Below are 25,339 nucleotides of genomic sequence, written 5' to 3' on the forward strand. Positions count from 1 at the left end.
ATCTGAGGCATCCTCCCCATCAAGACGCAAACCCACCCCACCTCACCTGTCCCTACCCAGCACACCCAGCCAAGCCAGAGCTATTCCCTGAAAGAGACTGGATTCTTCGAAAGTCTTTAAATCAGAGGAGACGGAGAAACGCAGCAACACAGTGAGGAGGGAATTTGTGAGGAGGATTTGATTTGTCCCAGAAAAATAAAGAAGGCTGCACATCTGAACTGTGGTTAGAGCACATCTGTGACTCCATTTCATAAAACTGGAGAGTCAGGGAGAACCGGATTGTATAGGATCAGGAGAGTCAGTGAGAGGAGTTTGGATTTAATTGAGTTGGCGATAGAGAGCCATCGAATGTTTTATGAGCAGGGAAGTAGCATGAGCAATGCTTCAGAAGATTAATTTGGGATTTTATGATAGATGGATTGTCAGTACAGTCAGCACTGTCAAGCACAGTAGTAAAAGAGTTAAAAACATCAAAACTGGTTTATTGTACAGTTTATATTAGTTTTGAACTAGCTTACAGTTTGACCAAATTATTTTTTAAAAGATGGTAGGCCTTGGGGCTTCCCTGGAGGTCCAGTGGTAAAGGCTTCACCTTCCAATACAGGGGGTGCAGGTTTGATCCCTGGTCGGGCAGCTAAGATCCCATATGCCTCCCGGCCAAAAAAACCAAAACATAAAACAGAGTATTGTAACAAATTCAATAAAGACTTTAAAAATGGTCCACATAAAAAAAACTTTAAAAAAAAAAGATGGTAGGACTTTGTTTTTAACGTTTTTTTACAAAGTTAACAAATATGGCCCTTAGATCACTGATATTTTTTATCATTTTGAACTCAGTACTTAAGGGGGAAAGAAGAAAGACTTATTTATCATAGCAGAAATGTTTGATTTCCCTTTGTATTAATTCCTACTAGTTTTCTGCAATATTTGGAAGGTGCCTTTGACTTTCTTCTTCAACCGAGAATGTCAGAACACTTTGAAAAATGAAATAGATACCAGGGGCAATACTGCACTGTAGAGTAATTGATATACCTGTTTCCCCTGCCTGGTTATTTTAGAAAGATATCATCTTTCTTTTGTTGTAAACCATAGACAGAAAGACACATTAGAGGGTCTTCTCTTGCCTTCCAGGTTGGATTGGACCTGAGCCTTCCAAAACAGAGAGTTAATGTCAAAATAACAGCTAATGATTACATAGCTCTTACTCTGGGCCATGACTGTTGTTGGCTTTCTACATACATTCATTTATTTAATCTTCACAGCAATCAATCTGTTGGATTCTATTATTACACTCATTTGGCAGAAGAGAGAACTGAGAGAAACTGAGTTTTTGTCCAAGTTCATGCAGCTAGCAAGTGGCAGAGCCAGGATATTTGGGGGAATAGGATGGGCTGTGATTGTTCTGGGTTAGTTAAGGTGCATGATATGTTGGAAACACTGAGGTAGCTTAAATATCTTCTCCTGATGTCTTTGAGGTATATGTTTACATGAAATCACTGTGAGGGGGAAACAACCAAGAAGAAAAGTTATGCATCTACCTCCTTGTTAGAGGAGAGAATCCTTTAAATCTGCAAGTGACTTTCTCTAGGGCTTGCTTCTCCTATGGTGAACTCAGTGTTAGAAGAAATGGTGCTAGAATAAGGTGTCCTCTTTCACCTGGTCGCCGTGGGACGTGGGGGAGTGTGGGAGGAAGGTTTACAGGTTCTAATGGTGTTGTGGCACTCAGAGCCCCTGACTCCATGGTGGAGCAAAGGGATTTACACGAAAGGAGTACTTCAGCTCATTCACCTTCTCAGGAAGACGCTGGAGGGGAGAGCAGAGACCTGTAGTGCCCTCCACCTGCCACCTCCCCTGTTTTTGTCCCCGGGTTGATAAGTGAAGGGGAGGGATTTGATGAGTTCTTCAGGAGGGTTATAGAATTTAAAAGTTCAAGAACCACTGTTTGATATACATCTGAATTAAACAGAGCTGGAATTATTATGATAAAACATTGCTAAAGACATGCAATGGAGGAATTTTGGAAGTGCAGATAAAATCACACATCTTGGTGGAGATTGTCACACTGAATGTGCTCATTTGACTTGTGATTTGCTTCAAAATACAATCCAGTGCTATCACTCACATTCTCCACTCAAATTGGTGAGAGCAGGAGCCCTGTTGGGTTTCCTCTGCTTTATCCCCAGTGCCTGGAATATGCCAGATACATAGAGGTGGCTCAGTGAATGTTTGTTGAATAAATGAATGGATAAATGATTTGAACATTAATTACCCGCTTAAAAACCCACAGATATATTATACTCCTCTCTTCCTCTTTCCCTCTATCCCTTCATCTATCCATTTATCCATCTTTTTGACCTGATAAAAAATATTTCAATAGTATTGAATATCAAACTTCTGGAGGAGTGATGACTAAGAAATGACTTTTATTTATTTATTTATTTTTGTGGTACGCGGGCCTCTCACTGCTGTGGCCTCTCCCGTTGCGGAGCACAGGCTTCGGACGTGCAGGCTCAGCGGCCATGGCTCACGGGCCCAGCCGCTCCGCGGCATGTGGGATCTTCCCGGACCGGGACACGAACACGTGTCCCCTGCATCAGCAGGCGGATTCTCAATCACTGCACCACCAGGGAAGCCCAAGAAATGACTTTTAAAATCACACATGAAAAGATCAACCGATTCATTAATATCAAAATTATAAATTTCAGATAGTTAAAAAACAATAAAAAGGCAAACATCTGCAACCACCTGAGAAAAATTCTTTGCAGGGAAAAATGACAGGGAGTTGCCATCTGTATAAGATGGTATAAATCACTAACACTTGAAGGAACTGTACCAAAAAAAGGTAACCACATTTTCTATAATGTGATTATTTTCCAATTTTCCCATTTTTGTGTGTGATATGGTTATCTCGTTTTTTATTATTTGGAAAATAAATTTCTAAATAATAGAGCACAAGCTGACCTGATTCCCACTGACGCCTTTCTCCAGGGGGAGCAGCTCTAGATCTGAAAGCCTGCCCTCCCAAACCGTTTCGCTGGATCCTTGATATGACCTGGCTGAATCTTGTGGAACTGAGTAAACTTCCGCAATTTGCAGAAATTATGAACCAGGTAATAAAGGGTTGGAAAAAAGTACAGATCTGTAAACCCAAACACACCTGGGCCATTTAAACTGGGGCCTCCTGGTGACAAACCCTTCACCCAGAGGAGTCAACACACTTGTGCAGCTTTAAGGCACTGTGGCTCTCCTGGAGGGTTGGGAGTGGTGGACAGAAGGGTATCTCAAGGAACCTTTTCACAGGTGCAGGCAATTGTCTTTACTTCTGTGTGGTGGGCATGGATCAACTCCTGCTGGAGTTGCTGTCAGAATCAGAACCCTTTTATTCTGGGTGGGTGGACCCTTTTATTGTAGACTCGATGTTTTCACTGCCTATGATTAAATAATTTGTGCAAATTTGAATTTGAGGCAAGTGAAGAGGTTGAGGTCCTTTTATAAAAAATCAATCATTTCAATGGTGAAAAGATTTATAAAATGGTGAAGTTATAAATGGTGAAAATGGTGAAACAGACCCCGATTTACCTGTTTTTCTCATCTGAAAATGTAAATTGGTTATTGTGGATTAGCTGTTGATTCAGCTCTCACCGGAAAACAATTATGCAACTCAGAATAAAGACAGCTGTTTATTACTGAGGTCTGTTGGTTACAACTGTGTGTCACCAGTGGAGGGCCTGCAGTTTCCCAGTGTCAAATGCTGATAATTATCTTTTTTGCGGTTGCTGGTGATGGACAAAGTGAGTGATTGGTAGCCTTACCCCTAGGCTGAGGATGGCAGAAGCCTCGCACTGTCACCATGTGATTCCCTCCCCTCCACAAACATCCTATCCCCCACCCAAGAGTACACTAGGTGTGTCTGTTTAGGGGTACTTCTGGAACATTGTGTATTCTTTACCCATTCACCATGGTTGGGTCAGAGTCAACTGGATAAAGTCCCTGGACTACATCTGTGGTGGACAGTAAGCTTTGTTTTGTACTACAGCCAAAGCTGAGTCTTCCAAGCCCAAAAACTACTTTGAAAAAAAAGAAAGTGGTCTGGGTCTGGTCCGAGACTGGGTAAAGGCAGCCTTCAAGTACCACTGGAAAAAATCACTCCTCTGCTGATGGGTTATATTAATATAAGGATATACAGTATCATTTGCCTCGGTCAGTTAGATTTTAAGTACCCTTGGTGTAGAATCTGGTGGCTACTACTGCTTACTATGGGTAGGTACTTTGCAACAATAATAACTGTGCAAGGGAAATATTATTGACACGATTTATAGATGAGATAACTGAGATTCAAAGAGGTTAAGCACTTGCCCAAGGCCACATAGCCCATAAATGGTAAAGCTGTAATTTGACCCCATGCTCATGACACCATGAGTTATTTCTGTCCAACTTCTTTTACACCATTGGATGGGCCAGAAGGGAAAAGGAAGAGTTGTTCTCTGGAAACTTGCAGAAGTTTGCCATCAGGGCGACCTGCCATCAGATGGCCAAGAGTTTGACCTGTCTGTGGGAGGAAGGGAGGAAACAGGAAATCAATCTCCCAGCTGAGTGGGTGTCAGAAATTGAAACAAAAATAGCCTCAAAAAGCAGCTGCCCTGCCCTGGCATCCCAGGCCAAACTGTTTAACACCTGGAGGTGGTTTTGCTAGCAGCGATGGCCAGGAATGGGAAATGCAGGAGCAAGGGGCTGGGAGTTATCCCATCACAGATGCAACTCGCCCTGAATGCTTTATATGGTAGAGTCAAAATTAGCAGATGGAAGGTCAGTAGGTTGAGAATACACACCCTGTTTCTTCTTGGATCTCCTTCTCTTTAGCAGCCAGTGTGGAGGAGACCTGCAGGGGGTGCTCTGGGTAGCAGAGCACAGGTACCAGTGCAGTAGGATGGGGCTGCAGCAGCACCCAGGCCCTCCAAGCCCTGTGCCAGGCAGATTCTTTCGGCAGCAGCCAACTAGGGAGAGCCACTGCAATCTTCAGAGAAAGATGGCAGCTGTGAAACATTTCAGAAATTCTCCTCCATCTTTTAGCATCCCAGGGACAAAGTTGGAGCAACTGATTTACAGAGCAATTGTTTTGTTATTAACTTGCACCCTGTCTGTATCCTAGATGATGAATTGCTTGTATGGTGTGGACTTTGGGTGGCTATTTAACCTCTCTGTGCCTCAGTAAAAAGTGGGGATAATAGAAGTAGAAGTACAGTCCTTGGGTCTGGCACATAGTATCTGCTATATAAATATTTGCTATTAGTGCTTGCTATGGCTTTTAAAACATGCTTCAGACACTGTCTAAATAATCCAGCCTGATTGTTGCTGAGGAGCAGCGTCAGGCTCACCGATCTATAGTTTCTGTAATTAGTTTTGGCAGCACTCGGACTTCAGGGAGCATCCTTTAATACCTCTGAAAACCTGTGGTTCTCTCCATGCTTCTGAAAGAACAGGTGTTTCAGACCAGCTCTTGGAGAGACTTCATCCATTCTTAGGTTTAAGGTCTCAAGGTGGGGGGATGACTAGGAAAATAAAAGTTTTGATTTTGTCATCTATCACTAGTTTAAGTAGAGGTCCATATGTAGAGGTTTGGGTATCAAAGTGGTCTATGTCAGTGGTTCTCATCCAAGGGCAACCTGGTGCCACACCCCAGAGTGCATTGACAATTCTGGAGACCCTTTTTATTGCCACAAATCAGGGGCAGATGTGCTCCTGGTGACTAGTGGATAGAGCCAGGGATGCTGCTAAACAACGTAAAATGCACAGGACAGCCTCTCTCAACACTAAATTAATCTGTCCCTAAATGCCCATAGTGCAGAGGTTGAGAAACCCTGGTCTATGTTTTTTGCTGCCCAGTCGTTTAGTGTAATTGATACATAGTCCTAATTTTAGCGAATAATGTAGAAGAGCAATGGAAAAACTGAAAGGGAATCATAATATCCAATCTATCTGAGTCACTGGTTCTGAAGAAAAATGTAAACAGTGTGGTTATGTTTAAAAAATTAGCTGCCTGTAAAGAATGACCTTCTCAGGTTATTCAATTTTAATTGCGTATATTCCTGGGGCTTGCTAATCAGCTTATTTATTTTAGATCTCTCGTAATGAGAAGGGATGGAAAATCTGGTTTGATAAAGATGCTCCAGAGGAGGAAATCATCCCTGATGGATATAATGACTCACTAGATACCTGCCACAAGCTTTTACTTATCAGGTGAGAATAGGTATTATCAGACCTAGAGCATCACTTTATAGTGTCAAATTACAGATCCCGCCTCAGTGAGCTTACTTCATTATGTCCCAGAAGTTACTGTAATAGATGGATGTGCTTCCAAGCTGAAGTTTAGGATAGCAAATAAAATGGTGAAAGGTATATTTTGATAACGTGTTAATGATAGTGCTTTTAGCAAAACACGTATGAAAAATATGTTTTTACTATTCACTTTGGTCATCATTTACCATTGAGTGAATCATTTATTGTTGAATTTACTTCTGTAAGAGAATAGATCTCACAGAGTTATAAGGCAATTAGTTTTTAAGCTAAAACCAAGAATATTGTGCTATTGAAACATATAAATGCTGTTTTGGCTATTAAAATGGAAGCAAAAGTTTGAAAGTGATGTTGAGGAAGAATATTCTTCCTTTTCCTTCTCATTTTTCATGTTTTCTCAACATGCAGTAGCTCAAAGAAGGCTTCTATATTGGAAGATGTGTGTGTGTGTGTGTGTGTGTGTGTGTGTGTGTGTGTGTGTGTGTGGCGGGGTGTGTGTGTGTGGTGGGCAACACAGAAGGGTAGAGTTGGGGGAGATGAAACCAACAGAATAACAAAAAGATGTCAGATTATGTTGGAGTTGTTTTTGTCTTTCCTAATGTTATACCCCTGAGTTTTCTTAGAAAAGTTGTTTCCTGGTTGTTGTCACTCTTTGAGAGTGATTAGAGGTGTCAGCAGTGATGACCTCAGGACCTGCAGACTGCAAAATGGCTATTTGTTTTTATTTTATTAGAATAGATGTGTCTTATATCCATCATTTTAAAATTGAATCTATGTCAAATGAATAATGCAATCTACTAACAAACAAGAATCCATAGAGCTTGTCTGTGATCTAAAAATATCAAATGACATTTATTTAATGTGTCATTGTGTAGAACCTGCCACAGAGATGGTATTAAATAAATGCTTGCTGATCAAGCTACTTCTAACACCATCACCACATTGTCTCCCTCTGAAGACTGTGGAACCTTGAGTATGCAGCAGGCCAGCCCCCATCATGTACTGGACCTGGCAGAGGACACCTCTCCTTGCATCCCTGCTGAGCCCCTGGCATCAAGAGCAGGGCCTGATGTATAGCATTCACTCCATAAATATTTGTCAAAGAATGAATGTGCTCCTGTGTATTAGTTTGAATGAGGAATTGCTTACCTGAAGCTGATAGCTTAGTTACCAGGGATAATCACTGATGTGTTTTAAAAAGAAAATAACTAAAGCTTCAGAGTAGTTGCTGCTTCCTCTGAAAATGAGACGTTTGGATCAGTTGACTTCTAAGTTCCCTTCTAGATTGGCAACAGAACTGGCCCTGACCTACTCCTTGCCAATGCCTAGTATCAAAACTACATGAATAAACTTTCATTCATCCAAGGATAGAAAACCTTGCCATCCATCTTACACATATCTGCATAAAGGAGGATTAGCTCATTATCCTTTTGCTAACTATGTGTTCTTTATGTGCTTAGCATTAGATAGAAATTTAAAAACCTGAATTTATTTCCTCTAACATGTGTGCATTTCTAGGTCTTGGTGCCCAGACCGTACTGTTTTTCAAGCAAGAAAGTATATTGCAGATTCTTTGGAGGAAAAGTACACAGAACCAGTTATCTTAAATCTGGAGAAAACTTGGGAAGAAAGTGATACACGAACACCTCTGATATGTTTTCTGTCCATGGGATCTGATCCCACAATTCAAGTTGATGCATTGGCCAAGAAACTGAAGCTGGGTATGATCAGGAACCTATGAAATTTAGCAAAACCTCCATATTGTTGCCTCAAATTTTGCCTTTCATGATTTTATAGCTTATTCTTATAAATATATTGATAAAATTCATAAATATTAGAAAACTATTAAACTCCTTCTTTCCTCCCCTTTCAGATCTCCTGGACTGAGTGTGTGATGTAGATATCTTTGTGCAGAGAGGAACACACTCATCTACCATATACTGATTTTTTTTTAACATCTTTGTTGGAGTATAATTGCTTTACAATGGTGTGTTAGTTTCTGCTGTATAACAAAGTGAATCAGCTATACATATACATACATCCCCATATCTCTTCCCTCTTGCCTCTCCCTCCCACCCTCCCTATCCCACTCCTCTAGGTGGACACAAAGCACCGAGCTGATCTCCCTGTAATATGTGGCTGCTTCCCACTAGCTATCTATTTTACATTTGGTAGTGCATATATGTCCATGCCACTCTTTCACTTTGTCCCAGCTTACCCTTCTCCCTCTCCATGTCTTCAAGTCCATTCTCTACGTCGGCATGGTATATGCCTCCATCTGTTTGTATCATCTTTAATTTCTTTCATCAGTGTCTTATAGTTTTCTGCATACAGGTCTTTTGTCTCCTTAGGTAGGTTAATTCCTAGGTATTTTATTCTTTTTATTGCAATGGTAAATGGGAGTGTTTCCATAATTTCTCTTTCAGATTTTTCATCATTAATGTGTAGGAATGCAAGAGATTTCTGTGCATTAATTTTGTATCCTGCTACTTTACCAAATTCATTGATTAGCTCTAATAGTTTTCTGGTAGCAACTTTAGGATTCTCTATGTATAGTATCATGTCATCTGCAAACAGTGACAGTTTTATATCTTCTTTTCCGATTTGGATTCCTTTTATTTCTTTTTCTTCTCTGATTGCTGTGGCTAAAACTTCCATAGCTATGTTGAATAGTAGCGGTGAGAGTGTGCAGCCTTGTCTTGTTCCTGATCTTAGAGGAAATGGTTTCAGCTTTTCACCATTGAGAACAATGTTGGCTGTTGGTGTGTCATATATGGCCTTTATTATGTTGAGGTAGGTTCCCTTTATGCCTATTTCTGGAGAGTTTTTATCATGAATCGGTGTTGAGTTTTGTCCAAAGCTTTTTCTGCATCTATTGAGATTATCATATGGTTTTTCTCCTTCAATTTGTTTATGTGGTGTATCACATTGATTGCTTTGTGCATATTGAAGAATCTTTGCATTCCTGGGATAAATCCCACTTGGTCATGGTGTATGATCCTTTTAATCTGCTGTTGGATTCTGTTTGCTTGTATTTTGTTGAGGATTTTTGCATTTATGTTCATAAGTGATATTGGCCTGTAATTTTCCTTTTTTGTGACATCTTTGTCTGGTTTTGGTATCAAGGTGATGGTGGCCTCGTAGAATGAGTTTGGGAGTGTTTCTCCCTTTGCTATATTTTGGAAGAATTTGAGAAGGATAGGTGTTAGCTCTTTTCTCAATGTTTTATAGAATTCGGCAGTTTATTCTTATTATGCTGAAGATCTGAATGTTGTTGGAATTGCCATTTGGGATCATCCAGGTTATAACTATACCTTGTAGGGTTAATTCATTTATGTCTTTATAAAGATTATCAAAGTGATTGATTATGAATCCCTAAACCTACTCTATGAAATAAAACCTTGAACTTATTATCTAGTTAATGTAAACATGATACAAAATTAATTTAGTCATCTTTAAGTAGTTGCCACATGTCCCTCTTCACTAAGAAGTTCCTGTAAACTGTTATCTTATGGTAGCATGGTCTGTGTTCTCCCCTCTTTTCTCATCTGACTTTGTTCGTTGACACCACACTGTTCTATGTTCTATATGGATCCATATTTGAATGGCCTCTTTCTTCTGTCTGAACACTGACACCCAATGCAGAGAGCTCCCATGTTCTGTTGGCAAGTACTCATTAAGTCTCATTAACCACCTTTTAAAGTAGGCTGTTTTGCTCTGACATTCACTGCAGCATGCCAGTCATCTGCATTAGTCTAAGAGTGGTGTTTCTCTCGTAGCCTTGGAGTTTGCAAATCTCTCTGAGATCGACTCCTCCACGGATCTTTGTCCAGTTGCTTCTATGCCCCACTTCTCTCTGAATATAGATTCCTCTTCTTCTGTCTTGCCACAACCGATCTCCATGTGACAGAACTCATGGCTTTTGTTGGCTCATGAGCTTCACTACCTACATGTTCAGTACATTCAACACTCCCAATGTTACCGAACCAAACTTGGGTCCACTCTCCCGCCATGCAGCAAAGCCAATTTACTGACCCAGGTTGTGGTGAAGGAACGTACAGTGTTTATTGCAGGTTCCAAACAAGGAGAATAGGCAGTTCATGCTCAAAAGGATTTCAGGGAAGAGTTTTTAAAGGTGACATTTGGAGTGAGAGCTGCAGGATGCATGACTTTCTTCTGATTGGTTAATAGTGAGGTAACAGGGTGGTGTTTTGGAAATCTTAATCATCAACCTCTGGTTCCAACCAGTCTGGGGTCTCCATGCTTGAGGTCTTCCTGTAGTCACCATCCTCCATCTGGATGGGGGTCTTAGTTTCTTCCTAGTAACTCAAAGGTATGCATCAGATTGTTATGTATATTCCTTGAGGAGGGCCTAGGACTTTGTTTTATCACTGACTTTTGTTTAAGCTATTGTTACTTTTCTTGCTTAACTGCTTTTCCTTTGTTTCTGTATCCCTCACTTCCCTAATTAGTAACTGCTTGAGTCTGCATTTTGGAACTCAGGGAAGGCCTACAAGACTAAAGCATTTTTCAAAAAACAGGGAATGCAGAGGGGCTTTTGTACCTGGGATGGCCCCATGGGGTCCTGCTTGGTTTCACCAGGGACATACCCCTGACTCTTGGTCCCAGGTCCAAATATCCAAGGAAGAAGTTCATTGGTTTTGCTTTGGTCATGTCTCCTTCCTGGGCCAATCAGTGAACTACTGCTGTGTAAATGGGTTCATAGCAAGAACCACATATATGGAGCTAGTGTGGAAGGCATTTCTTAAAGTGGGATACTGTTCCTAGAAGGGTAGTTCCCAGTAGAGTTACCCTTTCAAGTTTACCTCAAAGTAATGCTGTTGTCTAGGACAAGGGTTTAAGAACAGAATTAAGCAATTAACTCAAGGTCTCCTTTGGGAGAGTTTATAACTATAACTTTAAATAAATATATAAGGCCAGAATGGTGCTATCACCTCATATTATTATATGTTATCATACTGCTTTGCTTGGCAATTTGGTGATTCCATTTCTTGGTACTATTTTACTTTTTCCAGAAATTGTTCGAGCTTCTATTAGTTGCTTTGTTAGGAAACACAGTAGATTTAATTTTGACACTGAAGGATCCAGTGAATTTTATAAAGAACTCTTCACTCATTTTTAAGGAATGTTAGGAAGCATCTTGCTGTTCACTGCTTTGGGTTAAAAAATCCCCCAAATAGCTGTGAAAATGAAAGTATTATGTAGACAGAATGACATATTAATCTCATCTCAACTAGAGATATTTTATTTGGATAACTGGATAATAGACAATCATAGAATTCTCAAGGTGAATAGGATTCTAGAAATCCTGAAATCCAAGTACCTTATTTTACAGCTGGGGAAAGTAAGGCCTGGAGATAAGGCCAGAGAGCTAGTTGGTGACATATCCGATTCAGGACTTAATCTCTGGGCTTCCAAATCCCACTTCAATGGTCTTTCTCTTTTATTCCCTCTCACTGCCTTTAGTGGATGAATTAAACAGTTACTGACAGCAGTTTGCGGGATGGGACCAAATCAAATAGGTTTTTGTAGAAAAGAGAAGAAGGAAACTTCTCACTGTGGAACCTGTAAGGCTCTGTGGTGAGCGATTCAGAGAAGATAAAGTCTGCACAGAAGCACTGGGTGCCTGGGAATGAGGGAGAAAACAGATGGATTTAGCATTAGAAAATCCTACTAGGAGCTTGGGTGAAGGAGAAAGGGGTCCCAAGGAAGGATGGATTTGAAAATAGAATCCAAACATGAATGAAAAAGAACAAACAAATAAAATATAAACCCACAAATATATAAAAGTAGGAATGAGAAAATGGGTATAACTAAGTATACAGATGAAAAAAGTTAAATAAGATAATGGTATATAATTGTGGTAATAAAGTTTTTAAATCTCACTAAAATGGACATTTGTAGAAAAATATAAATTTACAAAGTTTTCTCAGAAAAGGTTGGAAAACCTGAATAGATGAATAATCAAGATGAAAAAAAATAGAAGTTTTAAAATCATTACCTCAGCAAAGACACTGGGCTTGTATGATTTTTTTTTGCTAAGTCCTTTAAAACTTTGACTGCTATATTCCATTCCATAACACAGAAAAAGAGAACACATTTTCCTGTTTATTTTAAGGGAATAGCATTATCCTGATATCAAAAACAGACCAAGACAGTCACTGTATAAAAAAAAGAAAACCACAGATTGATCCTACTTATCAATATAAATGTAAGGACCTTAACCAAAATGCAAGCAGGAAGAATTCTGCATAACATTAAAATAACATGCAGAAATTAATAATGTGCCTTGACCAAGTAGGATGCATAGACAAATCTGAGAAAGATACAGTATTAAGAAATCTCATCACAGGAATAAGTGAATGACTTTTCCTTATCATATTATTACCTCGATAAATGCTAAAAAAGGCATTTTATAAAAATTCAACATTTGTATTTGGTTTTTAAAAAATGGGAGTAGGGGGCTTCCCTGGTGGTGCATTGGTTGAGAGTCCTCTTGCCAATGCAGGGGACACGGGTTCATGCACCAGTCCGGGAGGATCCCACAAGCCGCACAGCAGCTGGGCCTGTGAGCCATGGCTGCTGAGCCTGTGCGTCTGGAACCTGTGCTCCGCAGCGGGAGAGGCCACAGCAGTAAGAGGCCTGTGTACCGCAAAAAAACCCACAAACAAACAAAAAATGGAATAGGGACTTCCATGGTGGTGCAGTGGTTAAGAATCTGCCTGCCTGCAGGGGACATGGGTTCGAGCCCTGCTCCAGGAAGATCCCACATGCAGCAGAGCAACTAAGCCCGTGCACCACAACTACTGAGCCTGTGCTCTAGAGCCCATGAGCCACAACCACTGAAGCCCACACGCCTAGAGCCCATGCTCCGCAACAAGAAAAGCCACTGCAATGAGAAGCCCATACACCACAACAAAGTGTAGCCCCTGCTCGCCACAACTAGAGAAAGCCTGTGTGCAGCAATGAGGACCCAACAGAGCCAAAAATAATAAATAAATAAATAAATAAATAAATAAATAAATAAATGGGAATAGAAGAATATTGTAATAATATGAAAATGAATATGAACTTCAAACAACTTCATGCTTTTTGGTGAACAACTAGAGACATGCCCGTTAAAGTCAGGAACAAGATAAAGATGTCTGCTATCACCACTTTCATTTAGTATTGCTGTGGAGGATATAGCTAATGTATTGTAAGAATCATAAATAAAAGATATAACTACTGGAAAAGAGGGACAAAAATCATCATTATTCTCAGATAGCATAATTGTCTAACTAAGGAACACAAATGAATCAGCTGGAAAACTATGAGACTTAACAGGATAGTTCAGTAAGGTGGCTGGTCACAAAATAAATATATTTTAAAAATCAATGGAGCATTCTTGTAAAATAAAATGTAAAAATCCCATTCACTCTCTCAATAAAAATAAAACTGAGAAATGATCTTTAAAATACCTTTTAGAAGAAAACTATAAAACTTTCTTAGAGACATGAAAGTAGACTAGAATAAATGGAGAGTTAAACCACATTCCCAGTATAAAGATTCAATATTGTAAAGATGTCAGTAGTCTCTAAATTAATCTATAAATTGAATGCAAGTCTAATTGGAATTCCAATAGCATTTTTCCCCTAATTGGATAGTAGAGGGATCTTAGATCATCCAGAGCAATAAATGGACAAAAATAGCCAAGAAAGCTTGAAAAGGAAAAAGAATAATGTGGAACAAGCCCAGTCAGATTTTTAAAAATTTATCAAATGACAATAATTTAATCAGTGTGGAACTGGCTCAGAGGAGATAAACAGATCAATAGAGCAAAATGAAAGGCCCCAAATTAGACGCTAGTATATACAATAGCTTGTGATAAGACTGTGATATGATTCACATTTTAAATCAGTGGAAGGAAAATGGATTAGTCAATAAACAGTGTTGGCATAGCAGGTTAACTTCAGAAGAAAGAAAGGATTTTACCTCACATAAAACTAAAATACATTCTAGGTTGACTAAGGTTTCAAATGGTTTAAACTATAAAAGAATAAAAAGAATATATTGATACTATTGGGGTGGCTAAGATTTTCTTCATCATAATACCAGAATCCAAAACCAGAGGAAAAGATAGTTTGACTGGATGAAGTTTTAAAACTTCTGTGTGTCATAAATAAAATTAAAACACAAATTGCTGTCGAATCCAAGCTTGTGTGCTCAATGCACAGGGAGGCCAAACAAACTGAAATGTTGGGGTTTGGAGCAGAGAAATGTTTATTGCAAGGACCAAACAAGGAGTATGGGGAGGCTCATGCTCAAAAGACCCAAACTTCCTGACAGTTTCTGAAGAAGAGTTTTTAAAGGCAAAATTTGGGGTGAGGGCTGCAGGGTGTGGGATTTTCTTCTGATTGCTTAGTGGTGAGGTAACAGGGTGGTGTTCCAAGAATCTTGTACTTAGCCTGAAGTTACCATCCTCCACTTAGGTGGGAGCATTAGTTCCTGTAAGAAGAACTCAAAGATATATTGTTATGTATATCCCTTTAGGAGGAACCAGGACACTTTATCACTGCAGTATTGTTTCTTTTCTTTTCTTTTCTTTTTAACATCTTTATTGGAGTATAATTGCTTTACAATGTTGTGTTAGTTTCTGTGGTATAACAAAGTGAATCAGCTATGTGCAAACGTATATCCCCATATCCCCTGCCTTTTGTGTCTCCCTCCCACCCTCCTTATCCCACCTCTCTAGGTGGTTGCAAAGCACCAAGCTGATCTGCCTGTGCTATGCAGCTGCTTCCAAGTAGCTGTCTATTTTACATTTGGTAGTGTATATATGTCAGTGTTACTCTCTCACCTGGTCTCAGCTTACCCTTCTGCCTCCCTGGGTCCTCAAATCCATTCTCAACATCTGCATCTTTATTCCTGTCCTGCCCCTAGGTTCATCAGAACCTTTTTTTTTTTTTTTTTTACATTCCATATATATGTGTTAGCATACAGTATTTGTTTTTCTCTTTCTGACTTACTTCACTCTGTATGACAGACTCTAGGTCCATCCACCTCACTGCAAATAACTCAATTTTGTTTCTTTTTATGGCTGAGTAATATTCCATTGTATATATGTGCCACCTCTTCTTTACTCATTCATCTGTTGATGGACACTTAGGTTGCTTCCATGTCCTGGCTATTGTAAATAGTGCTGCAACGAACATAGTGGTACATGTCTCTTTTTGAATTATAGTTTTCTCAGGGTATATGCCCAGTAGTGGGATTGCTGGGTCGTATGGTAGTTCTATTTGTAGTTTTTAAGGAACCTCCATACTGTTCTCCATAGTGGCTGTATCAATTTACATTCCCACCAACAGTGCAAGAGGGTTCCCTTTTCTCCACACCCTCTCCAGCACTTATTATTGGTACATTTTCTGATGATGGCCATTCTGACTGGTTTGAGGTGGTAGCTCATTGTAGTTTTGAATTGCATTTCTCTGATAATTAGTGATGTTGAGCATCCTTTCATGTGTTTGTTGGCAATCTGTATATCTTCTTGGGAGAAATGTCTATTTAGGTCTTCTGCCCATTTTTGGATTGGGTTGTTTTTTTTTTGATATTGAGCTGCATGAGTTGCTTGTATATTTTGCAGATTACTCCTTTCTCAGTTGCTTCATTTGCAAATATTTTCTCACATTCCGAGGGTTGTCTTTTCATCTTGTTTATGGTTTCCTTCGCTGTGCAAAAGCTTGTAAGTTTCATTAGATCCCATTTGTTTATTTTTGTCTTTATTTCCATTTCTCTAGGAGGTGGGTCAAAAAGGATCTTGCTGTGATTCGTGTCATACAGTGTTCTGTCTATGTTTTCCTCTAAGAGTTTAATAGGGTCCGGCCTTACATTAGGTCTTTAATCCATTTTGAGTTTATTTTTGTGTATGCTGTTAGGGAGAGTACTAATTTAATTCTTTTGCATGTAGCTGTCCAGTTTTCCCAGCATCACTTATTGAGGAGGCTGCCTTTTTTCCATCATATATTCTTGCCTCCTTTATCAAAGATAAGGTGACCATATGTGCATGGGTTTATCTCTGGGCTTTCTAACCTGTTCCATTGATCTATATTTCTGGTTTTGTGCCAGTGCCATACTATCTTGGTTACTGTTGCTTTGTAGTATAGTCTGAAGTCAGGGAACCTGACTCCTCCAGCTCCATTTTTCTTTCTCAAGATTGCTTTGGCTATTCAGGGTCTTTTGTGTTTCCATACAAATTGTGAAATTTTTTGTTCCAGTTCTATGAAAAATACCATTGGCTGTTTGATACGGATTGCATTGAATCTGTAGATTGCTTTGGGTAGCAGAGTCATTTTCACAATGTTGATTCTTCCAATCCAGGAACATGGTATACCTCTCCATCTGTTTGTATCATCTTTATCAGTGTCTTATAGTTTTCTGCATACAGGTCTTTTGTCTCCTTAGGTAGGTTTATTCCTAGGTATTTTATTCCTTTTGTTGCAATAGTAAATGGGAGTGTTTCCATAATTTCTCTTTCAGATTTTTCATCATTAGTGTGTAGGAATGCAAGAGATTTCTGTGCATTAATTTTGTTTCCTGCTTATCTACCCAATTCATTGATTAGCTCTAGTAGTTTTCTGGCAGCATCTTTAGGATTCTCTATGTATAGTACTATGTCATCTGCAAACAGTGACAATTTTATTTCTTTTCCAATTTGGATTCCTTTTATTTCTTTTTCTTCTCTGATTGCTGTGACTAAAACTTCGAAAGGTATGTTGAGTAATAGCGGTGAGAGTGGGAAACCTTGCCTTGTTCCTGATCTCAGTGGAAATGGTTTCAGTTTTTCACCATTGAGAATGATGTTGGCTGTGGGTTTGTCATATATGGCCTTTATTATATGGAGGTAAGTTCCCTCTGTGTCTATATTCTAGAGGGTTTTTATCATAAATGGGTGCTGAATTTTGTCGAAAGCCTTTTCTGCATCTATTGAGATTATCATATGGTTTTTATCCTTCAGTTTGTTAATATGGTGTATCATGTTGATTGATCTACATATATTGAAGAATCCTTGCCTTCCTGGGATAAACCACACATGATCATGGTGTATGATCCTTTTAACGTGCTGTTGGATTCTGTTTGCTAGTAACGTGTTGAGGATTTTTGCATGTATGTTCATCAGTAATATTGGCCTGTAGTTTTCTTTTTTTGTGACATCTTTGTCTGGTTTTGGCACCAGCGTGATGGTGGCCTCGCAGAATGAGTTTGGGCATGTTCCTCCCTCTGCTATATTTTGGAAGAGTTTGAGAAGGACAGGTGTTAGCTCTTCTCTAAATGTTTGATAGAATTTGCCTGTGAAACCATCTGGTCCTGGGCTTTTGCTTGTTGGAAGATTTTTATTCACAGTTTCAATTTCAGTGCTTGTGAATAGTCTGTTCATGTTTTCTATTTCTTCCTGGTTCAGTCTCAGAAGGTTGTGCTTTTCTAAGAATTTGTCCATTTCTTCCAGGTTGTCCATTTTATTGGCATATACTTGCTTGTAGTAATCTCTCATGATCCTTTGTATTTCTGCAGAGTCAATTGTTACTTCTCCTTTTTCATTTCTAATTCTATTGATTTGAGTCTTCTCCCTTTTTTTCTTGATGAGTCTGGCTAATGGTTTATCAATTTTGTTTATCTTCTCAAGGAACCAGCTTTTAGTTTTATTGATCTTTGCTATTGGTTCCTTCATTTCTTTTTCATTTATTTCTGATCTGATCTTTATGATTTCTTTCCTTCTGCTAACTTTGGGGTTTTTTTGTTCTTCTTTCTCTAATTGCCTTAGGTGTAGATTAGGTTGTTTATTTGAGATTTTTCTTGTTTCTTGAGGTAGGACTGTATTGCTATAAATTTCCCTCTTAGTGCTGCTTTTGCTGTGTCCCATAGGTTTTAGGTCATCGTATTTTCATTGTCATTTGTTTCTAGGTGTTTTTTGATTTCCTCTTTGATTTCTTCAGTGATCTCTTGGTTATTTAGTAGTGTATTGTTTAGCTTCCAATGTTTGTATTTTTTACAGTTTCTTTTCCCTGTAATTGATATCTAGTCCATAGCATTGTGGTCAGAAAAGATACTTGATATGATTTCAATTTTCTCAAATTTACCAAGGCTTGATTTGTGACCAAAGATATGATCTATCCTGGATAATGTTCCAAGCACTTGAGAAGAAAGTGTATTCTGTTGTTTTTGGATGGAATGTCCTATAAATATTATAAATATCAATTAAGTCCATCTTGTTTAATGTGTCACTTAAAGCTTGTATTTCCTTATTTATATTCATTTTGTATGATCTGTCCATTGATGAAAGTGGGGTGTTAAAGTCCTCTACTATGATTGTGTTACTATCAGTTTCCCCTTTTATGGCTGTTAGCATTTGCCTTATATATTTAGGTGCTCCTATGTTGGGTGCATAAATATTTACAATTGTTATATCTTCTTCTTGGATTGAACTCTTGATCATTATGTAATGTCCTTCTTTGGCTCTTGTAATAGTCTTTATTTTAAAGTATATTTTGTCTGATATGAGAATTGCTACTCCAGCTTTCTTTTGATTCCCGTTTTCATGGAATATCTTTTACCATCCCCTCACTTTCAGTCTGTATGTGTCCCTAGGTCTGAAGTGTGTCTCTTGTAGGCAGAATATATATGGGTCTTGTTTTTGTATCAGTTCAGCCAGTCTATGTCGTTTGGTTGGAGCATTTAATCCATTTAAATGTAAAGTTATTATCGATATGTATGTTTCTATTACCATTTTTTAAATTGTTTTGGGTTTGTTATTGTAGGTCTTTTCCTTCTCTTGTGTTTCTTGCCTAAAGAAGTTCCTTTACCATTTGTTGTAGAGCTGGTTTGGTAGTGCTGAATTCTCTTAGCTTTTGCTTATCTGCAGAAATTTTGATTTCTCCGTTGAATCTAAATGAGATCTTTGCTGGGTAGAGTAATCTTGGTTGTAGGTTTTTCCCTTTCATCACTTTAAATATGTCCTTCCACTCCCTTCTGGCGTGCAGAGTTTCTGCTGAAAGATCAGCTGTTAATATTGTGGGGAATCTATTGTTTGTTATTTGTTTCTTTTCCCTTGTTGCTTTTAATATTTTTTCTTTGTATTTAATTTTGGATAGTTTGATTAATGTGTCTCAGCATGTTTCTCCTTGGATTTATCCTATATGGGACTCTCTGTGCTTCCTGGACATGACTGACTATTTCCTGTCCCATATTAGGGAAGTTTTTGACCAAAATCTCTTCAAATATTTTCTCAGTCCCTTTCTTTTTCTCTTCTTCTTCTTGGACCCCTATAATTCAAATGTTGGTGTGTTTCATGTTGTCCGAGAGGTCTCTGAGACTGTCCTCAACTCTTTTCATTCTTTTTTCTTTATTCTGCTCTGTGATAATCATTTCCAATATATTATCTTCCAGGTCACTTATTCTTTATTCTGCCTCAGTTATTCTGCTCTTGATTCCTTCTAGACAGTTTTAAATTTCATTTATTGTGTTGTTCATCATTGTTTGTTTGCTCTTTAGTTCTTCTAGGTCCTTGTTGAAAGATTTTTGTATTTTCTACATTCTATTTCCAAGATTTTGGATCATCTTTACTATCATTACTCTGAATTCATTTTCAGGTAGACTGTCTATTTCCTCTTCATTTGTTTGGTCTGGTGGGTTTTTACCTTGCTCTTTCATCTGCTGTGTATTTCTCTGTCTTCTCATTTTGCTTAACTTACTGTGTTTGGGGTCTCCATTTCGCAGGCTGCAGGTTCATAGTTCCCTTTGTTTTTGGTGTCTGCCCCTAGTGGGTGAGGTTGATTCAGTGGGTTGTGTAGGTTTCTTGGTGGAGGGGGCTGGTGCCTGTGTTCTGGTGGATGAGGCTGGATAGTGTCTTTCCGGTGGGCAGGACCACGTCTGGTGTTGTGTTTTGGGGTGTCTGTGAAGTTATTATGATTTTAGGCAGCCTCTCTGATCATGGGTGGCTTTGTGTTCCTGTCTTGCTAGTTGTTTGGCATGGGGTGTCCAGCACTGTAGCTTGCTAATTGTTGAATGGAGCTGGGTCTTAGCATTGAGATGGAGATCTCTGGGAGAGCTTTTGTCGTTTGATATTACATGGGGCCGGGAAGTCTCTGGTGGACCAATTTCCTGAACTCGGGTCTCCCACCTCAGAGGCTCAGATATGACACCCAGCCAGAGCATGAAGTCCCTGTCAGCCACATGGCTTAGAAGGAAAGGGAGAGAAAGAAAGAGAGAAAGGAATAAAGAAAAGAAAGGAAGGAAGGAAAGAAAGAAAGGGAAAGAAAGAAAGAAAAAAATAGTTATTAAAATAAAATATTTAAAAATATTATTAATAATAAAAAATTAAAAGTAATTTAAAAAAAGAAGGAAGAGAGCAACCAAACCAAAAAACAACCCCTCCAATAATACAAATGCTAAAAACTATACTTAAAAAAAAAAAAAAGGCAGACAAAACCCTAGGACAAATGGTAAAAGCAAAGCTATACAGACAAAATCACACAAAGAAGCATACACATACACATTCACAAAAAGAGCAAAAGGAAAAATATATACATATACATATGTGAAAAAAAATGGAAGAGAGCAACCAAATCAATAAATAAATCTTCCAAGGGTAATAAGCTCTAAATACTAACCTAAGGTAAATATAAAACCAGAAACAAATTAGATGCAGAAAGCAAACCCCCAAGTCTACAGTTGCTCCCAAAGTCCACCTCCTGAATTTTGGGATGATTTGTTTTCTATTTAGGTATTCCACAAGTGCAGGGTACATCACGTTGTTTGTGGAGATTTAATTCGCTACTCCTGCAGCTGCTGGGTGAAATTTCCCTTTCTCTTCTTTGTTCACACAGCTCCTGGGGTTCAGCTTTGAATTTGACCCCCACTCTGCATATAGGTCACCTGAGGGCATCTGTTCCCTGCCCAGAAAGGACGGGGTTAAAGTAGCAGCAGATTAGGGAGCTCTGGCTCACTCGGGCTGGGGGGAGGGAGAGGTACAGATTGCGGGGCGAACCTGTGGTGGCAGAGGCCAGCATAACATTGCAACAGCCTGAGGTGCTCCATGTGTTCTCCTGGGGAAGTTGTCCATGGATCATGGGACCCTGGCAGTGGCGGGCTGCACAGGCTCCTGGGAGGGGAGGTGTCATTACTGACCTGTGCTTGCACACAGGCTTCTTGATGGCTGCAGCAGCAGCCTTAGCATTTCATGCCCATCTCTGGTGTCCACACTGATAGCTGCAGCCCTTGCCTGTCTCTGGAGCTCGTTTAGGCAGTGCTCTGAATCCTCTCTCCTCGTGCACCCTGAAACAATGTTCTCTTGCCTGTTAGGCAGTTCCAGACTTTTTCCCGGACTCCCTCCAGCTAGCTGTGGTGCACTAACCTCCTTCAGGCTGTCTTCATGCATCCAACCCCAGTCCTCTCCCCGGTTCTGAACTTGGAAGCCCGAGCCTCAGCTCCCAGCCCACACCTGCCCAGGTGGGTGAGCAGACAAGGCTCTCAGGCTGGTGAGTGCTGGTTGGTACTGATCCTCTGTGCGGGAGTCTCTCCGCTTTGCCCTCTGCACCCCTGTTGCTGCACTGTCCTCCATGGCTCCAAAGCTTCCCCCCCATCCCCCGTCTTCACCAGTGAAGGGTCTTCCTAGTATGTGGAAACATTTCCTCCTTCACACCTCCCTCCCAGAGGTGCAGGTCCCATCCCTATTCTCTTGTCTCTGTTTTTTCTTTTTTCTTTTGCCCAACCCAGGTACGTGGGGGAGTTTCTTGCCTTTTGGGAAGTCTGAGGTCTTCTGCCAGCATTCAGTATGTGTTCTTATGAGTTATTCCACATATAGATGTATTTTTGGTGTATTTGTGGGGAGGAAGGTGATCTCCACGTCTTACTCCTCCACCATCTTGAAGGTCTCCTGTATTTAATTTTTGATAGTTTGGTTAATATGTGTCTCAGCATTTTTCTCTTTGGGTTTATGCTGTATGGTACTCTCTGTGGTTCTTGGACTTGATTAACTATTTCCTTTCCCATGTTAGGGAAGTTTTTGACTGTAATCTCTTCAAATATTTTCTCAGTCCCTTTCTTTTTCTCCTCTTCTTCTGAGACCCCTGTAATTTGAATGTTGGTGTGTTTAATGTTGTCCCAGAGGTCTCTGAGACTGTCCTCTTTTCATTCCTTTTTCTTTATTCTGCTCCCTGGCACTTATTTCCACCATTCTATCTTCCAGCTCATTTATCTGTTCTTCTGCCTCAGTTATTCTGCTATTGATTCTTTCTAGAGTATTTTTAATTTCAGTAATTGTGTTGTTCATCACTGTTTGTTTGCTCTTTAGTTCTTCTAGATCATTGTTAAATGTTTCTTGTATTTTCTCCATTCTGTTTGCAAGATTTTGTATCATGTTTACTATTATTACTCTGAATTGTTTTCAGGTAGGTTGCCTATTTCATCTTCATTTATTTGGTCTTGTAGGTTTTTGCCTTGCTCCTTCATCTGTGACATATTTTTTTGTTGTTTCTTTTTTTTTTTTGATGTGTGGTGCTGTATTCCTGTCTTACTGGTTGTTTGGCCTGAGACGTCCAGCACTGGAGTTTGCAGGCAGTTGGATAGAGCTGGGTCTTGGTGCTGAGATGAGGACCTCAGGGAGGCCTCACTCTGATTGGTATTCCCTGGGGTCTGAGGTTCTCTGTTAGTCTAGCGGTTTGGACTTGGAGGTCCCACCACAGGAGCTCAGGCCCAGCATCCAGCCTGGAAACCAAAATGCCACAAGCTTTGTGGTGTGGTTAAAAAAAAGAAAAGAAAAGAAACAGAAACGAAAGAGAAAAAGGAGCAGTACAATATCAAAGAATAAGAAACAAAATAAAATTAGAAAGATAAAAAATATATTAGGAAAAATAAAACTATAATTGACACAACTGCAACAAGGTAAAAAAAACTACAACAGAAAAAAGTAAAAAAATGGGGTGGAGGGGGAACAAGCCAAAAGGAGAGAACAATAACAAAGTATAAAGAATAAAATAAAATTAGAAAAATAAAAGATTTATTAGGAAAGATAAAAATATAAAAGAATCAACAACAATGAATCAACAAGGTAAAACAGAACCCCAATCTAAAAGGGGAAAAAATAAATAAATAAATAAATAAAAATATAAAAGCCTTGGCTATGGGGGCAGAGTTTAGGTAGGGGTGGAACTTAGGCAGGGGTGGGGTTTCAGGTGGGGTGGGACCTAGGGGGGTGGAGGGGGTAACGTTTGTGCGTGTGTCGTGGCCTAGGCTCAGGATCTATGTAGCCAGAAAAGGTCTTGGGGTGGCACCTAGGCAGGGGATATTCAAGAGTGGGGGGGGGCTCTGCTTAGGACCTGCAGGGAAAGGGAGAAGCAGCATGTGGAAAGGAGGGCCTCTGGAGTGTGGAGTTCCGGAGTTTGGAAGTAGGGCCCTGAGTGAGGGTGTGTGGGTGGTGTTTAGGCCCAGCATGTTGGAGGGGATCTCCGACTGTAGAGGCAGGGCCTTGGGTGGGAATGTAGGGGCGGGGCTTGGGTTCTGCATGGCAGGAGGGAGGCTCTGAGGGCAGAGGATTAGGCCCAGGAGCCCAACAGGCTCCCTGGTGCCTAAGTGGACAGGGAAAGCACTGGCTGTGTTCTCTTCCGTTCCTTCGCACCCTTCCCCAATCTCCCCTAGGGTCTCCTTCATCACCACTGGACCCCTAACCGTGGGTGGGTCCCTCTGGGTGTAGGAACTCCTCCCCTCCCCTAGCCACCCTCAGGGGTGCCGGTCCTGTAGGTCCAGGCTTTACTTTTGCTCCCCCTTTCCTCCTTCCCACTCCCTCAGGACCCACATGGTTAGAGGGGGCCTCAGTGGGCAGAGGATCAGGACCAGGATCTCAGCAGGTTCCTGGGGGCCCAAGCAGGCAGGGGAAACCTGGCCATGCTCCCTTTTGATCCTCAACTCTCCCAGTGGTTCCGCAATTTCCCCCTTTGGGCGTGGGATCCCTTCCCTTTCCCCAGCCGCCCCTCAGGGGTACCAGTCCTATCCCACCTCCACTTCTCCTCCCCCTTCACGCCCCCCATGCCCTGTGTCCTACTGGTCACCGGGGGTTCCTCCCATCCCCTTAGGTGTCCATGGTCCCCCACTGGTGCCTGGTAGGTGCCCTAGTTGTGAGGAGATGCAAATTCTGCATCCTCCTAGTACGCCATGTTGACTCTGCCCCCTCTGCACTACTGTTTCCTGACTGCTTTTCATTGTTTCTGCATTCCCTCACTTCCTTGATTAGTAACTGTTGGAATCTGCCCTTTGGAACTCAGGGAAGGTCTAGAAGACTGAAACATTTTTCCTACAGACAAGAAATGGGGGACACAGAAAGGCTTTTGTTATCTGTTTGGTTACAAAAAAAGATAGAAGTGTGGGTTGGGAATCAAAGCATTCTTATTTCAGCTGGAGACACTGGCAGTCCTTTTTTTATATATATCATGAATCTTTAAAATGTTTGTATGCTTTGTCCCAACTAGTCTACATGTACTAATTTATCATAAAAAACAAACTGAAAGATACACATCAAGATTCATATACAAGGATGTTTAATCTAGTGCTATTTATAGTATTGAAAAATTGAAAGTGTCTTAAATACACAAAAGGATAGTGGCTGAATTGACAAGAATGCATCAACATGATGGAACATTGTGCCACCATTAGAAACTATTTCCCAAAAATATTTAATGACAATAAAATACAATGTACTGTTAAAAAGTAGAGATATAAAATGACATATATATGTATTATTATACATATGTATAATTTTTAATATAGATAGGTCTACAGTCTATTATTCAAAGTCCTTGGGGTCAGATACATTGCAGAAATCAGAATTTTCCACCTTTTAGAAAGGTAGTATTTCATATATAATACATTGCAGATGAAAGTATTAATATTCATAAAGATAACAATAAATAAAGACTATAAATAGGCTCATATCCATTCAGGTCAGCTTTTGCCACCAAAGTGATTTTGTGGCAAAACTGTCGGTTTTCAGGTTGTTTTG

The 25,339-nt window shown here is 40.0% G+C and overlaps 1 protein-coding gene across 1 annotated transcript in view; it reads left to right on the forward strand.

Moving 5' to 3' along the window:
- Positions 1-25,339, forward strand: part of DNAH8 (dynein axonemal heavy chain 8) — a 338,470-nt gene that overhangs the window by 236,213 nt on the left and 76,918 nt on the right. Inside the window, exons 80-82 of the mRNA XM_059077211.2 lie at positions 2,989-3,110; positions 6,119-6,237; positions 7,813-8,015. Coding sequence (XP_058933194.2) covers positions 2,989-3,110; positions 6,119-6,237; positions 7,813-8,015 — 444 coding nt within the window. The remainder of the gene's footprint in view (positions 1-2,988; positions 3,111-6,118; positions 6,238-7,812; positions 8,016-25,339) is intronic.

This window comes from Kogia breviceps, chromosome 10 (assembly GCF_026419965.1).
Source record: "Kogia breviceps isolate mKogBre1 chromosome 10, mKogBre1 haplotype 1, whole genome shotgun sequence".
Lineage (NCBI taxonomy): Eukaryota > Metazoa > Chordata > Mammalia > Artiodactyla > Physeteridae > Kogia > Kogia breviceps.